General features: G+C 33.4%; 1 protein-coding gene across 1 annotated transcript in view; it reads left to right on the forward strand.

Annotated features, from left to right (window-relative positions):
• The window catches only part of UBE3C (ubiquitin protein ligase E3C), a 65,706-nt gene that overhangs the window by 30,055 nt on the left and 20,232 nt on the right, over window positions 1-15,419 (forward strand). The window contains exons 5-13 of the mRNA XM_087947299.1: window positions 400-515; window positions 865-1,022; window positions 1,556-1,709; window positions 3,272-3,492; window positions 3,862-4,010; window positions 6,830-7,017; window positions 11,266-11,352; window positions 12,314-12,471; window positions 13,758-14,008. Coding sequence (XP_087803425.1) covers window positions 400-515; window positions 865-1,022; window positions 1,556-1,709; window positions 3,272-3,492; window positions 3,862-4,010; window positions 6,830-7,017; window positions 11,266-11,352; window positions 12,314-12,471; window positions 13,758-14,008 — 1,482 coding nt within the window. The remainder of the gene's footprint in view (window positions 1-399; window positions 516-864; window positions 1,023-1,555; window positions 1,710-3,271; window positions 3,493-3,861; window positions 4,011-6,829; window positions 7,018-11,265; window positions 11,353-12,313; window positions 12,472-13,757; window positions 14,009-15,419) is intronic.

Raw genomic sequence — 15,419 nt, forward strand, 5'->3', positions numbered from 1 at the left:
TTTTTCATTATTTCTATTAAATATCAAAAACTTCGTTTACTAGCTTTGTTCTGATAAGTAGAAGTAGCTTAGAACTTAGTGAAACAGGAAGCCTCCCCCTTTTTCCAGTACTGTCCATAGTTTTATATATAATTTTATTAATTGCAATTTAATTTTATGATTCTGAATTACATGTTAGAAGTTTATGTTGTGTAATTATTCATCTTTCTTTGCATTTTTAACATACTGAAATTTAGAGTAAGAATGGAGGATTTCAACCACATTGTGATTAAAATTTGATCTTTGTTAGTTTGATTTCTTTTCCATGATGCAAAAATAACATGATTATAAGGTTTTAAAAAAGCAATATTTTATATTTTTAGAGCATTTTCCTACTTTGTGGATTTTTTTCCTTTCCAGATATGGATATGCCAAAATTTGATTAAACAAAATTCACAATTTGTGAAGCAGCTTGATGGTCCTGACAGATTTACATGCTTATATCAGATAAAAAGGCTGTTGGGCCTCTGTTGCAGGTAAGCGGATATACAAAGAAATGAAGATAGCTTGCTGTAAATTAATATATGTTCCATAAATTTGGTTTCTGATATGATACATGTGGCTAATTTGAAATATAGGTGTATCATAGAATGGCTTATGTTTTGGGATTCCCTATTTTTCAGATAATTTTTGGTACTAATTAACATGAAGGAAATTTTTACAATTCATTATTGTCCACCTGTACTCTAATAATTAATTTTCATTGACTTCATTTTAAGTTTCCTTCAGAAATTAGGTATGAAAATGCATTTTATTTTACTTTATTATAAGAATTACTGCAAGGGAAACAATGCTATAATTTGTAAAATAGCTTTTCTGTTACAGATTGCTACAAAATTGCAATGATGACAGTCTGAATGTTGCACTTCCTATGAGGATGCTTGAAGTATTTTCATCTGAGAATACCTATTTGCCTGTTTTACAAGATGCTAAAAATGTTGCATCAATAATTGAACAAATCTTGCACTACGTGATTCAATATGGTAAGCATAGTGATTAGCTTTTAGATCTATATTGAATGTTGAACTATATATTTGTTGAAGATACTTTGTAATAATTGCGACTAGTATATAGCAATTAAATGAATCACATTCTGTCTTTTCATGCACCATTTCTAAATTAAAAACTGCATGTTTTAGTAATCATTGTATAATGAAACCTTCTGAACTTCCGGGTGTTTTATAACTAGTTTTCATTTTTAAAAATTCTTAGTTTTTTTAAAAAAATTAAAATTTCACTATGACTAGTGCTGCAGTCTTAATCGTACTCTATATCTAGTGAGTATGGCTGAATTAACTCTGTTGAATAAACAGGCTTATAACTGGGTTATTATTTTGCTCTGATCTCAAACCATGAAGCCTATCTTATTAATTGCTTTACTGTGCTTACTGCAATAGTAATGCTGAAAATACTGCAGTTATCCCATTGAAATGTATTGAACGGATTATCATTACTTTAAAATAAATCGGCAGAAATGTTTTGATACTGCCTTTATTAAGTTGTCCTTTTCTTTTAGGATACTACAGATCTCTTTATCTCCTAATAAATAACAAGCTTCCATCAAGTATTGAGTATTCTGATGTCTCTCGGGTTCCTATTGCAAAAATATTTTTAGAGAATGTTCTGAAGCCATTGCACTTTAATTATAGTTCCTGTCCTGAAGTTGCTAGGTGAGGATTTTATGTTATGGGAGCAAACTAGTTTAATATTTCTGCATATTGTCATAATACAAAGAAAAGCAGTGATACTTCAATGGAGCAAGCATAGGAAGCTTGTAGAATAACTAGTTCAGATTTTTTGAACAATATTCTGATTTTATTGCTTGCTTGTGGACTCATAAAAGCAGATATTCAGAATAGTTTTGAGCATAACATAGCATGTAGAATTAATTAAAAAAAATGTCCAATGTTAATGGTAAAACACATGCTGAGAGCTGTAACGTGATTATATTGCAAATAACCCGAAAGGTTGCTAAATTTTCTTTAATGGCAATTGTAAAGAGGATATGAGTCTCATGCTGGAATGAATAACTTGGTACTTATATTGTACTTGATTAAGTATTCTTAAATCTTTTATTGATTTTATCTTGCATTTGTTAATATTTCTTTATCTTATTTTTGTTTTTGTAATGGTAATGGCTTATAGATAGACTTAAAGCTGCACAGAGTTGTCGAGAGCTAGGCAAAATGAAAGTTTAATTAAATTATTTTTAGTAGTATTCCTTTATCCTTATTTTATCCTAGTTAATTAATTATCCTTCGATAATTAATATAGCTAGTCCTCTACTTACAACCACAATTGAGCCCAAACATTCTGTTGCTAAGTGAGAAATTTGTTAAATAAGTTTTGCCCCATTTTACAATCTTTCTTGCCACACTTATTAGCTGACTCACTGGAGTTGTTAAATTAGTAACATGGATGTTAAGTGAATCTGGCTTCCCCATTGATTTTGCGTGTCAGAAGATCGCAAAATGGAATCGCATGACTCCGGGACACTGAAACTGTCATAAATAGGAGACAGTTTCCAAGCATCTGAACTTTGATCACGTGACCATAGGAAGGCTGTAATGGTCGTAAGGGTAAAAAACGGGCATGTCACTTTTTTTCGGTGCTATTATAACTTTGAAAGATCACTAAATGAATGGTTGTAAGCCGAGGATTACCTGAATTGATCATAAAACCTGCTGACTTTTCATAAATTATTAGAGACCTAGCCTTGTGCCTAGGACTGGGGCCCTGTGTGTGTTCAGAGACTGTCTCATCTGCAATGGTATTTTCATTTTTCATGTTTTTATTTAAAAAGTAGCTTTAAAATACTTTAGAAAGTATTACTTCACAGAGAAAGAAGTGGAAGCTTGGAGCCAACTTCCAGCAGAGGTAGTGGGTTAGTCAGTAACTGAGTTTAAATATGTTTGGGATAAACACCTGTCCATCATCTGACAAAAATAAAATAAAAATAAAAATAATAATTAATAATAATAAATAAATTAAAAAGAAAACAAAAAGGACAGACTTTAAGGGCCACTAGGTTTTTTTTTCTGCCATTAGTTTATTATGTTTCTATTTTATTTTTAATTTTGTTGAGATGGGTTGGCCACATAAATTGATCGATCGATTGATTGAATGAATGGTTTAAAGCTGCCCAGAGGTATTGAGTGCTAGCCACTTGTAAATTTAATTAATTAATATTATTACATGTGTTATTAGAGACTATGTTCTTTCTTTACTGCAGGCAACAGGTGTTTGCTGCTTTTACAGAAGAGTTCCTGGCAGCACCTTTTACAGACCAGATATTCCATTTCATCATTCCAGCACTTGTGGATGGAGAAACCTGTTTTCCCTACGAACTCTTTCTGAATGCACTATTATTCACAGAAAGTGGTCATTTGAGGGAAAGCGAGAGAGCTCCTTGGCTTTTTTACTTTGTTTTAATAGCTGGAGAAACTTACTTAGGTATGTAAAAGTCTTAATCCATTTTAAGTATCTAATCTAAAACAGGACTTCCCAATTTTGGTATCTTTAAGACAGCCGTGAATTCTGAGAGTTTGAAGTCAGCACATCTTAAAGTTGCCAAGATTGGGAAATCTGCTCTATAACATGCAGTCATTCGAAATGGCACTTTGCTTACCACCCTGTGGTTCTTTTCTTACAAGCCACAATGCCATTGTAGCTGCTAGAAGATATGAGGACTTCCCTGGGGTTTTCTTGCAGTGTTCTGACCATGTGTATGCTGAGATGACAAGAATATGCTTATTTTTAAGTGATTTTTCTTCAGTATTTGTGTATTCTACAGAATGGGCTTAATTATGTTTTCCTTCATAGGTTCTCTTTCAGAAGAAGGATTGCTTGTGTATTTGCGGGTGCTCCAGTCATTTCTTTCTCAGTTACCTGTCTCAATGTCAGGTACAGATTGTCAGGACTCTGCAAGTGACTCTGAAGATGAAGAAATTAGTAAGATGTCATCCATGCCTGTAAGCTCCTTATTTCCTGTTTTAGATAATATAAAGATCTTTGTGGGTTTCTTTCTTCCCAAAACAGTGCACAGAAGAGGTGAGAGATAACATAAGAATGATAAAAGATGATTGTGTCAGGATAGATTCCCCAGAAATGCTTCATTAAACCACTCTGTCAATGTAAAAATTCATGATATCCGTCAAAGGCATTCTTTAGAAGAATATTGCCCAATGTTTGCTTAAATGCTAAAATGGTAACTACAAGTGTATACATAGGTGCACGCTAGTTTCATGGGTCTTTACAATGAGTGCTTAAGAAAGATTCCCAAAGCAAATCTTAGTATAAAGGCAGAAATGTACTTGTATGGATGAAGGAGATTTGGGGCCTTTACTTGAAAGGCCCTTTAAAGGTACTAGTCTTTACTTTCAGTTAATTCCAGCAACAGTCTCTGCACTATCTTCAGAGGTAGCCCTTCCTTTGATACTGTGCAGCAGCCTGGGAAGTAAATGGGACATAAATAACATTGGCTACATCAAATTGTTTCAGCAGCTGCCTCTGGTGGAAAAAAATGGTAATGGGAGTTACAATTATTCAGGCACTTTTGCAGATCTAAAGTGCACATATTCTCTTGTTAATTCTTGAAAGAGAATTTCAAACTACCGTGTTTCTCATATAATAAGGCCGGGTCTTATTTTTTTTGAGCCCGAAAAAATGGCTAGCTGTCTTTTCGGGGTGACTTAATTCCCCCCCTTGCATCTTCGGGCGGGCAGCGATGGCTTGGATGTTGACCTCGGCGTTGGTGGGGCACTTCATATTGGGGTCAATGCAGGCAGCACCATATCCGGGTGTGCAACAAAAGTACTTCCTAACGGCAAGCCCCACCATTCCCCCCCCATTTCGCATGTTTTAATATAGGCCTTCATTTGGGGGGAGGGGCTTAATTTCATTTCATGCCTATAAAACATGCTGGGACTTCCTATTGGGGGAGGCCATTTTGTTGGAGAAACAGGGTACTAATAATGTATTTAAATGTATTACCACATATATAGTGTTTTGTTTTTTAGAAGAGATTGGATAACCATTTGTTTAAAATGGTATAGGATTTTCTGCCTGAGCAGGGAGTTGGACTAGAAGACCACCAAGGTCCCTTTTTACTATTCTATTCTATTCTGTTCTGTTCCGTTCCATTCCTATTCCTATTCTATATATTCTATAATCTACTCTATACTCTTACAACTTTTTTGCAGTTGATGTTTAGATGCTCAAACTTAAAATAAGGCTAAGCATTGACTAAGGCAATAGCATTTCTCATACTCATTGATTTCTTGGGAAGGATGACTACATCATATGCATGTAATCAAATGTGTAAGGATCTTTTGACCAGTTTTGCAGAATGGAGATTTAGAAGTGGAACAGTAAAATAATAAATTAATATAAAAATGAAAAAGGGAGCTACTATAACCACTCTTTTCAGTAGACAATTACTTCTGACAGATGTCCTTGAAAGTTGCTTCTAACTCTTAAATATTTTTGTAGAGCCAGTCTAAAAATTATCTGTGGGGAGCACATGAAAACAATTGTAAAATCTATGAAGGTTGTAGAAAGGATTCAGTTTGGGGGAGAAAAGTCTTGAAAGGATTTGAATGTGCTTTTTTAAAAGTTTGGACTTGAAATAAACATGATGTCCTGTCAACAGCCTACCAAAACAGTGGAATATAATAACTAAGACGCATTTGTCAATTTTTTGAGGGTGGAAAGATGGCTTCTTTAATAATAGTCATACACCTGCTATTTTAGGTCAAAAGGAACCATATTCTTTCTCGGAGAGGAATTTAGTACTTCAGCTTCAATTCTTCAAGCGCTTCCTGCATATTTTTATTATTAAAGTAATTGTAGAATAATCTATAATGGCACCCTTTAAACTTGATCAGACTTCTTTGCTATAAATTTGAGGGGCTTCTTTTCTTCCTTTCTTTAAAATACATTATAGTACCTTATTTTATATTACCTTTGGTTCTGCTGATAATTGGACAGTTTATATGTTTCCCTATATTCAATGGGATAAAAAAGTAAAAAGTGTAACTATATTTGTGTTGGTACACAGTATTCATTTCCAGATGTTGCAGAATGCTGACAATAGATTTTACATAATTAGACATGTCGGTTGCAGTCAATATTGCAGAAGTCACATAATATTTTGTAATTTATTATGGGAAAGAATGGAATTTTAATGAGGGGCCTGAATTTACAGTTGTTTAATAAATCCATCTGTAGATTGTAAATAAAACCATCATTTTACTTTGTATGGATTTAGAAATGCCATTCTTACTTGCTGATTTCAAATAGTGAAGAAACATCAATGTTGTTCAAATCTGATAACTACTAACTGACATGCTATTCCATATATTATTTGCTGGAAGTAATCTACAATGAACCATGGTGGCATAATGGTGAGCAGGCTAACTCACTGCTCACTGCCAGGAGTTTGATTCTGACTGACTCATGGTTGACTCAGACTTCCATTCTTCTGAGGTTCGTAAAATGAGGACCCAGATTGTTGGGGGCAATATGCTGACGTTTGTAAACTGCTCAAAGAGTGCTGTAAAGCACTATGGAGCAGTATATAAGTGCTAAAATGTAACTTCCTTCTCTATATGTAAACTTATGGATGTACTTCACTTTGAAAACTACCTGAATTGAAGGAGCTTTTCTGTTAAGTCCTGCTTGCTTGCTTTAAGAGGCTTACTCTGAAGTATTTTCATGAATTATCTTTGATTTTGAAATAATTCAGGCCGACCAATTAAAATGTAGCCACCCCTCTTTTTTAATTTTACAGGGTGATGGAAGAATATCAGTCCAATATATAACTGAAGAGTGTCTTTCAAAGCTGGACACGAAGCAACAGACAAACACCTTGCTAAACATGGTTTGGAGAGATTCAGCTAGTGAAGAAGTCTTCACTCTGATGGCTTCCATTTGCCATACATTGATGGTGCAGCATCGAATGATGGTGCCAAAAGTCAGGCAAGTGTAAAAAAATACATGAGTTCATGTACCTAATTTATTACATTGCAGATATTTTGATCCACTCTTCTATGTTTCTGTAACAGTACTTCTTAGTTGATCTGTTTTGTGATAAGGTGTTAAGTGAATTGATTCCCAATAGTGTAGAAAGTGTAGACCTCTAAAAAACTGAAGACTGACAAATATGCCATTATTTTGTTTTCAGAAATACAATTATATTTTAAATTTCTTTATGGTTCTAAAATATGAGCAGTGGTAAATGCAAAGTTAATGCATTCATTAATACAACATCTCTCTCTCTCTCTCTCTCTCTCTCTCTCTCTCTCTCTCTCTCTCTCTCTCTATCTATCTATCTATCTATCTCTATCTATCTAATGTATACAGCTGCCCTTCTCTCCAAAGGAAGTTCTGGGTAATGCACAACAAATAAAACAGTCAATATAGAATAGATAAAAATCTTAAATATAGAAATAAATAACATTACTATCCCTTTCCCTATCAATTTTTAAATTTGGGTTGTGGTCATAATAAAGTTGATTAAGCCTTTTAGTTTTGGAATGCAGTGAAGCACAGTGAATTCAAACTGCTTTGTAAACAGTAGAGAGAAAACAAATTGGTACTCTCTGTTTAACTCACTTCTGTTTATAGCTTTTCAAGGAAGTAAGATGTCATTGAACCTGTGGTAGTCTGATTAGGTAATTAGATCTTTGTCAAACTAATACATCAGGATGTGAGATCCGGAGATCATAGCAGAAGCTGAATGACCATGCCTGCCTTAATTGCAGTTAGTCTATTGCTTTGAGCAGTAATTATGGAATTTAAATGCATCATTGCTTTAACATGAAGTTTATTGATGAATTGTGTAAGAAAGTTGATCAGATGTCTCTGTGGTCTTAAATTGCACATCTGTAACCTCCTTCAAGGAGCTATGTTTGAAATCCTGCTGCTCTTTGCATAAATATATTTTACTGAAGTTTCTATGTTTTAAAATGGTTCTTTTAAATGTGGCCATATCTAAGTTGCCTGTAACAGGCTTTGTAAACTGATAATGGCAAGAATTCTGGCAGATGTAAGTTTGCATATGGTTCTGGATATGTGCTAACATTCAGTTTTCTATAAAATACATAAAATATTATCTCCCATTGTGGTTGTCCACAGTAGTTTTACTCCCCATTCCCTTTCATCTTGTTTTGTGACCTAAAACATAATGTTGATGCGTCAGTCTATCTGCTTGTTGCTGTTAAGCCAGAATTTCAGGAATGCATGTGTATAGTCTTGGGCAAAGCAAAGCAAAGCAAAGCAGTGGCTTTGTTATACCCTGGTCTCTCAGTCATTTCCTGAGTTGACAGTGTATTGATTGATTAGTCTTACGACCATATCAAAAATACATCTAAAATACAGAATATAAGTCCAGGACAACAGAGATAGAAGGAAAGTACAGTAATAAAATACATATGTGATAAATACAAATACCAACATTCTGGAGAAAACACACACACACACACACACACACACACACACACACACACACACCTCTTTTCATAAGTAGAAACAAGAGTAATGCTACCAAGAGGGTTAGCATTACTGGTCTTTGAATGCCCCCTTGCAACACCTTGATTCTCTTGATTTCTACTTGCAGTAAGTGACAATCCATTTCAAGTTTGTATTCAAGACTGCCCCGAATTGCAACCTCTCACTCCTTGAAAGTGTGCATTAACTCTGTGGTTAATGTTGAGATTTACATCTTGATTATTGCGTAACCTCTGAATAATTACATTTCATTTGCTGATTTAGTGGCAATACATTGCTATTCTTCCACTCCCACTTGAGTGATAGATGACTTGATGGAATTTTGGCATTGTAGCTACAGTATAAACAAACACAATCTACTTCCATGTGTTTGGTGAGTTTTATGGTATCTCTGGGGAGCAGTTGTATATCATGTAAACATTTTCAGCTTGAAAATCACATTTAAAAATGTATCATGGAGTAACTCTTGACATTTAAAAATAATAAAGAAATATTTAAAAAATTTAGAGTGCATTTTATTTATTGGTTCAGGGTTCCCAGAGGGACATTGGCAGACAAGCAGCGTTCATTTAAAGTTGTATAGTGATGGTTTTCACTGCCTTATTTAATCTTATGTAATTGCAGTCACATCTGCTTCCTTCTACCTGTGACTCTTTATTGTTTAAAGGAAGTGTCAAAATATTCTGTCCCCCTCTAGTGACCTCTGTCCAGCTGTACGAGCTGTCTTTGTATTGTATTCTCTTCATTAACTTAAATGGTCTCGGTGGGAAACCAGACCCAATTTATAGCCTAAATTGAAAATCTTGCCTTTAAGTAATTAACTTATAGCAATTCCTCGACTAAATAAAGCTTAATGGGTCATTTAATCTCCCCCATTCTACCAGCAAGAATTTGACACTTAAAAAAAAGAAAAGAAAAATTAAGCTATTGCAATTTGGCAAAACATACATAAATCATAGGTATTTATTTATTTATTTGTTTGTTTGTTTATTTACTCCCTCACTCCCTCACTTATTGTGTCTAATTAGCTAGTCTGCAGGGTTTTCATAAAATGCTTACTGCATATAAAGCAGCATCATTTAATTTTTAAATCAAAATATATATCATAAAAGAAACAAAACCTATAAAATGTCATTTGGTATATGCACAACCTGATGGGTATATAATTTCTCTCCACTTAATCTAAGATATTTGTGATTGTGAGTAATATTTCAATTAGATTATTGAAGTTACAAAATATTTGATTCACTGTCAGCAATGAAAAATTATAAAAATATAGATAATACTAAATACATTCTAGTATGATACTCTTTTGTAAGCTAAATTACAAAAATAAAATTGTATTGTGTCTTTTATCAATAATTGGAAATTCCAAATGAAAAGTATTAGTATCAAAAGTACCAAGCAAAAGTACATAAATAGAAAATTCTTAGTTATAAATACATAGTCATGGAAAGTTTGAATTAAACATTGTAAAAATGTTCTAGGAGGATCAGGATGTGTTCAGCTACAAAGAGGTTTACGTATGTGATGAATGCTATGAATTTTGCAAGGAAAATTGGGTATATATGGTTTTAGAAGAAGATAATTAGAACATTTAGTATGATCTGGGTCTGCTTGATAGATTTTCAAGGTGAAAAGCAAGACTTGTTATTTTGAAAGCAGTAATTTTTTTAAATTTCTTTTTCTGTCAGCGGATGCGGTAATATTTATTGCACCTAGACCACACACTGACTATCAATTAGCTGCCTGATGCAATTTAGTACTGGATTTGACCTATAAAGCTCTTTATGGCTTGGCATCTGGCTGTATTCAGGTCTGCATGCTCCAAGTGGAATTGGCCTGACCCTTTAGTAGAGTCCAGGGAGAATCTGCTCCTCTTTGGGGAGGTAAATTGCTGAGGCCAGGAGACATTGCTTCTCAAGGCAGGTATTGGTCTCTTCAACGGTCTCCCTGTGGAGATCAGGCTGCCCCCTCCCAGATTGTGACTAGGTTGGGCTACTTCTGCTTTTATGCTTAAGCTTTTAAAAATATTTTTTAAAATTAATATTTGGTTTTATGCCTGTCATGAATATTTTAAATTGCATTTCTTTATATCATATTAACTGCCAAGAATCCTTTGATTGAGGAAACATATGAAAATGGATGGAGATAAAGGGATAAAATTCAAAATCATAATATAACATTCATATACTTCAGAAGAGATTTGTGATTTTTCTTTTCTAACATTAATGGTCAGTTTATTTCTTCCATATGATATTTTGAAATGTCAAATAATCGTAATAGGTCTAAATGTATAATACTTAACAATGACATGTCATTATAAGCATGATTAAAAACAGAAGTTACATTTATAATTAAATGTAATAAAAAAAATTTCCTATGTTAATTTGGTCCAACTTTTGGCTTTATTATTTTATATCATCTTAAAATAACTTTACAATTACAGTAACATACCGATATAAAATTGAATTGATTCTGATGATTTGTGAAACATGAAAAGGCACAGTGTACTACGTTTATCTCTGTTTTTATTATGATGAACACTGGTTTTCCTTTAGTAGAAAAGACTTTCTGTATTGATACGATAAACTAGCTGGAGGACCTTGGAATATTAATTAATATTAATGTCTAAGAGTGGTAACTTCAGGTAAATTTTGAAATAAAAGTTTAACAAAGATATTTGGTAAAATTTATACTTTCTCTTTTTTCTTCTAGACTTTTGTACAGTTTAGCTTTTAATGCCAGGTTTTTGAGGCATCTTTGGTGTTTAATCTCAGAAATGAAAACACGAATGATTACTGGGTATGTATATAGTTACTTTATAAATATAGAAAATATTCATATAGAGTAGCATGTATTGTATTGACCAAACATTTCCAAAATTACTCCTCAGTAAAGGCTAAAAATGATAATTAATTAAAACTGTGACTATTTCAGTCAAAAAAACAAACATTAGAAAAGTGCAAGCGATTTGAACTTTCGGAATTACTTACACAAACTTAAGATACATTCCTTTTTGTTATTCCCTTTCCCTTTTATTTTAGTTCATATTTTAATGCTCAATTTTGAAATTTAATAAAGATATATATTTAAAAAGATATGTACTTTACGACATTTCCTTGTATGCATGTGAAAGAAAGAGAAAGTGTCCCTTCTATTTTATATACACCACTTAAATATGGTGTGAGGTTTTTTGGAGGTTTTTTTTATCCTTACTGTTGAGATGATTATTGGCATGCATTTTTAAATCTATTTTAGCAGTCACCTGCTTTCTACGGAAAGTGGCGAAAGCTCACCTTTCCTGGTAGATGGATAGCGCTCAGTTTTCCTTGAAAATGAAACAAGTGCATGCTGGATTCATAGTTTGATTTTGTCTGCTGTTATATCCTCTAAATAAAATTTCTGTGTCCATCTGATAGCTGATTAAATAATAAACTTTTAGATTTCCCCTTGTTTTCCCAGTTATGCTTCTGAGTAGTAACTGTCTAGAGAAAAATACTATGTTAATAGGTCTGTACAATGTTAACAATTATTTCATCAGAATTTATTTTCAGTATTTCATTAGGTGTAAATATTACTTACTGTACAACACATTTAAACTTAAATTGAATAGACAGCCTTGAAATACTCTGAAAATATAATGTGGCTTCTAAAAGAGGATATTTCAGAAAAAAATCCAAAATAATCTCTAATCATTTCTTTTCCCACCCAAGCCATAGATATAAGTGGATAATAGGGTTATATTTTTTGTTTTTTTGTTAAGGTCTATGGTGCCGCTCCTTCAAGTAATTTCACGTGGTTCCCCAATGTCGTTAGAAGATTCTAGTCGGATCATTCCTCTCTTCTACCTTTTTAGCTCCTTATTTAGTCACTCACTTATTTCTATCCATGATAATGAATTCTTTGGTGACCCTATAGAAGGTAAGGGCATCATCATCTGTGGATTTTCTCTCAGAACTCATAATAACATCATTATAAATATTCATATTAGATGTCCTCCATTTGAAAACATAAAAATGTTTTTTTTAAAAAAAAATTTGAATATACACTTTTAATTAGTTAATATTTTATTGTTTAATTGTAAACATTGCTTTGTTCTCTTTGTATTTTAATTTTCTAATCTGGAATTGGACACAGATTATAACGTAAAATACAAGGTTCGAAAAGGTCTACAAAACAGATGAGCCCTTAAACGTAGTCCTTGGGTTACAATGGAAATTTGAACTGGAATTTCTATGGCTTAGCTGAAGTCACAACATTACCACATTGCTTAGTAGTGGCAATTCCTGAAGCTTTGGTTACTGTCATTAAGAGAGAACCATGCAAGTTTTTAAGTGAAGATTTCACATGATCGCAACTTCTGACTTCTTGCTGGCTTCTCCGTTGACTTTGGGGAATGTTGCAAATTGCACTCAATGTAAATGCAGCTCACTGCAACATAATTGTGAACTGGGCACTGAGCACCTGAATTGTGATCATGTGACTGTGGGGACATTGTAATTGCTGGAACTCTAAGCAGGGATTATAACCTGAAGACTATCTCGGATTAAATATAGCTTCCTGGAAAACTTTTGCTATCTTTCTTTTGGGGTCTTCAGGCAGGCAGAAAATAAAAAAGAGTTATGGATCTTCCGTATTTTGCAAATAGGCTTGTTGTATAGATCTGGTTTAAGGAAATCATAAGATGTAGTTAAGTTGCTGCTGAAATACCTCTGTTAATATGACAGGCAATGTTTATTAGATTACACTGGGGCGAAGAATAGGCATTGATAGATTTTATTATTTCAACAGTACAGGGACAAGCAAGTATCTTCTAGATATTTGGATTACAATTTTAATCCAACCCACATAGGATGATTGATAGCAAGGCATTGTGAGAATAGCATGTTCAAAACTTGAGAAAGAATCTTTGCCTATACTATGATATTTGATTTATTAGAATGTTAATTCTGCACCATTATTGTATATTCATATTATTTTATCTTTTGCTTAGAATCTTAACTTGGTCACAATGCTAAACCATAAAGTGGTTGACTTGTTTTTGGATTATTGTGATGAATGAATTCACACAATGCAAACCAGACCACCATGGATTGATCAACAAGCTATACTTCTAAAAAATCCTATTAAAGTACTATGTGATAATTCAAAGAGCGCAAGACTATATTCTTCAGTGTGTCCTTAAGCATGTTTTGTATTTTCTACAGTTGTAGGTCAAAGACAATCATCAATGATGCCTTTTACATTAGAAGAACTGGTCACATTATCACGCTGTCTTCGCGATGCTTGTTTAGGAATTATTAAATTGGCATATCCAGAAACCAAGCCAGAGGTTCGTGAAGAATATATTGCAGCATTTAGAAGTATTGGAGTCACTACAAATACAGAAATGCAGCAATGCATCCAAACCGAACAGAAGCGGTGGATTCAGCTCTTTAAGGTATACAGGGTTGATTCATAGAATTCATAAAAGAATTTCCTTTTTTCATTCATATGGAGGAACAGGTAATTGCAGATCTAGAGGGAGAGAACATTTAATGTGTTATGCAATGTCTCCAACTCTGACTCTGTCATAATTTTCTTCAACTTTGATGCTTTTTGTTATGATATGTACAGAATAACCCTTGAGTAACAAGGATATGCACATGGAAATGTTTATGAGAGTAGTTATGAATAATTATTCAGCCACACACAGATAGACTAAATTGAGTTAAAGTTTACTTTAAGAAATAGCACAGTCCAATAAATGGTCCAAGGTTGTATACATTTAATAGTTCAAAAAATATCCAATTACAAAGTTTTCGTACCAGTTACCTTTGTCATTTACAGTAAACAAAAATATCAAAGTATAAGCACAGCTTAGATAGCAACAGAATGTCAGAGATACAGAATGTCAGAGAGAGCAAGCCATGATCTCTAGCTCTCTCTTATGGCAATTCACAATACAATCAACCAATCGGAATATAGTACAAATCAATACAGTAACTTTGTATTAAAGCTACAAACATACATTGTTGGTTTATATATTGCCAGTCCAACTAATTGGTGGACAGATTTTTAACACTTTTTATGTGCCTTCAGCTCTCAAAATTCTCAGCAGGCTTGCTGGCTGGGAAACTTTGGGTGTTGAAAGAGATTATGGTAAAAATGTGTTCATATTTTTTTAAAGAGTGGATTTCTTAAGAAGCTTCCATGTCAAAAGAGAATATAAAAATAAAATTTTAAGCTTTTCGGATTCAGCAGCTGATATTTGATATGTATTCAAGAGGTTCTTGCAATTTTTAAGAAACAACTTGGCCTTTGCAGAATGGATTCCAATGCATTTATTGTCATTTATACATAAGGCATATTTATATTTATACATAAGGCATATTTAGATCTGAATATACTATTCTCAGGATAAAATTTCAGAGATGGAAAACTAAATTACCACAGACCCTTTGTTTTAAGGGGAAATGTGCACATGTTAAGTATGGGTTCAGGTGAGGTTACACTTGTGATCCTTCATCCAAGCTGGCTAATACTTGGTGAGCTTCATTATTTCCTCACAGCATACTTCAGGTCTTTGGATAATTCACTGAGATCCTTTGGGAGCTCTTACCCTATTAAATATATTAGTAATTTGGTCTGTGATGTCATGTAAGCCATTTGAGCATTTTTAAACTTCTAAAATTGAGGAAGCTGATAGGCAGAATTAACATATTAGAAGAGTTGCATATTAGACGATTACTTGTATTTTTCCCATATGGAGGAGACCTTGGGGAAGGAATGGATAAACCAGTAAGGGAGGATGAATGGCAATTCAATCTTGAGAAGGAACGAGAAAGGATGTGTAAATTATCCCAGCGTGATTCTGTTTGGTATAAATT

This window comes from Notechis scutatus, chromosome Z, assembly GCF_049901735.1.
Source record: "Notechis scutatus isolate UNSWTSFEM ecotype Mainland chromosome Z, rNotScu1.2, whole genome shotgun sequence".
Taxonomy (NCBI): Eukaryota; Metazoa; Chordata; class Lepidosauria; order Squamata; family Elapidae; genus Notechis; species Notechis scutatus.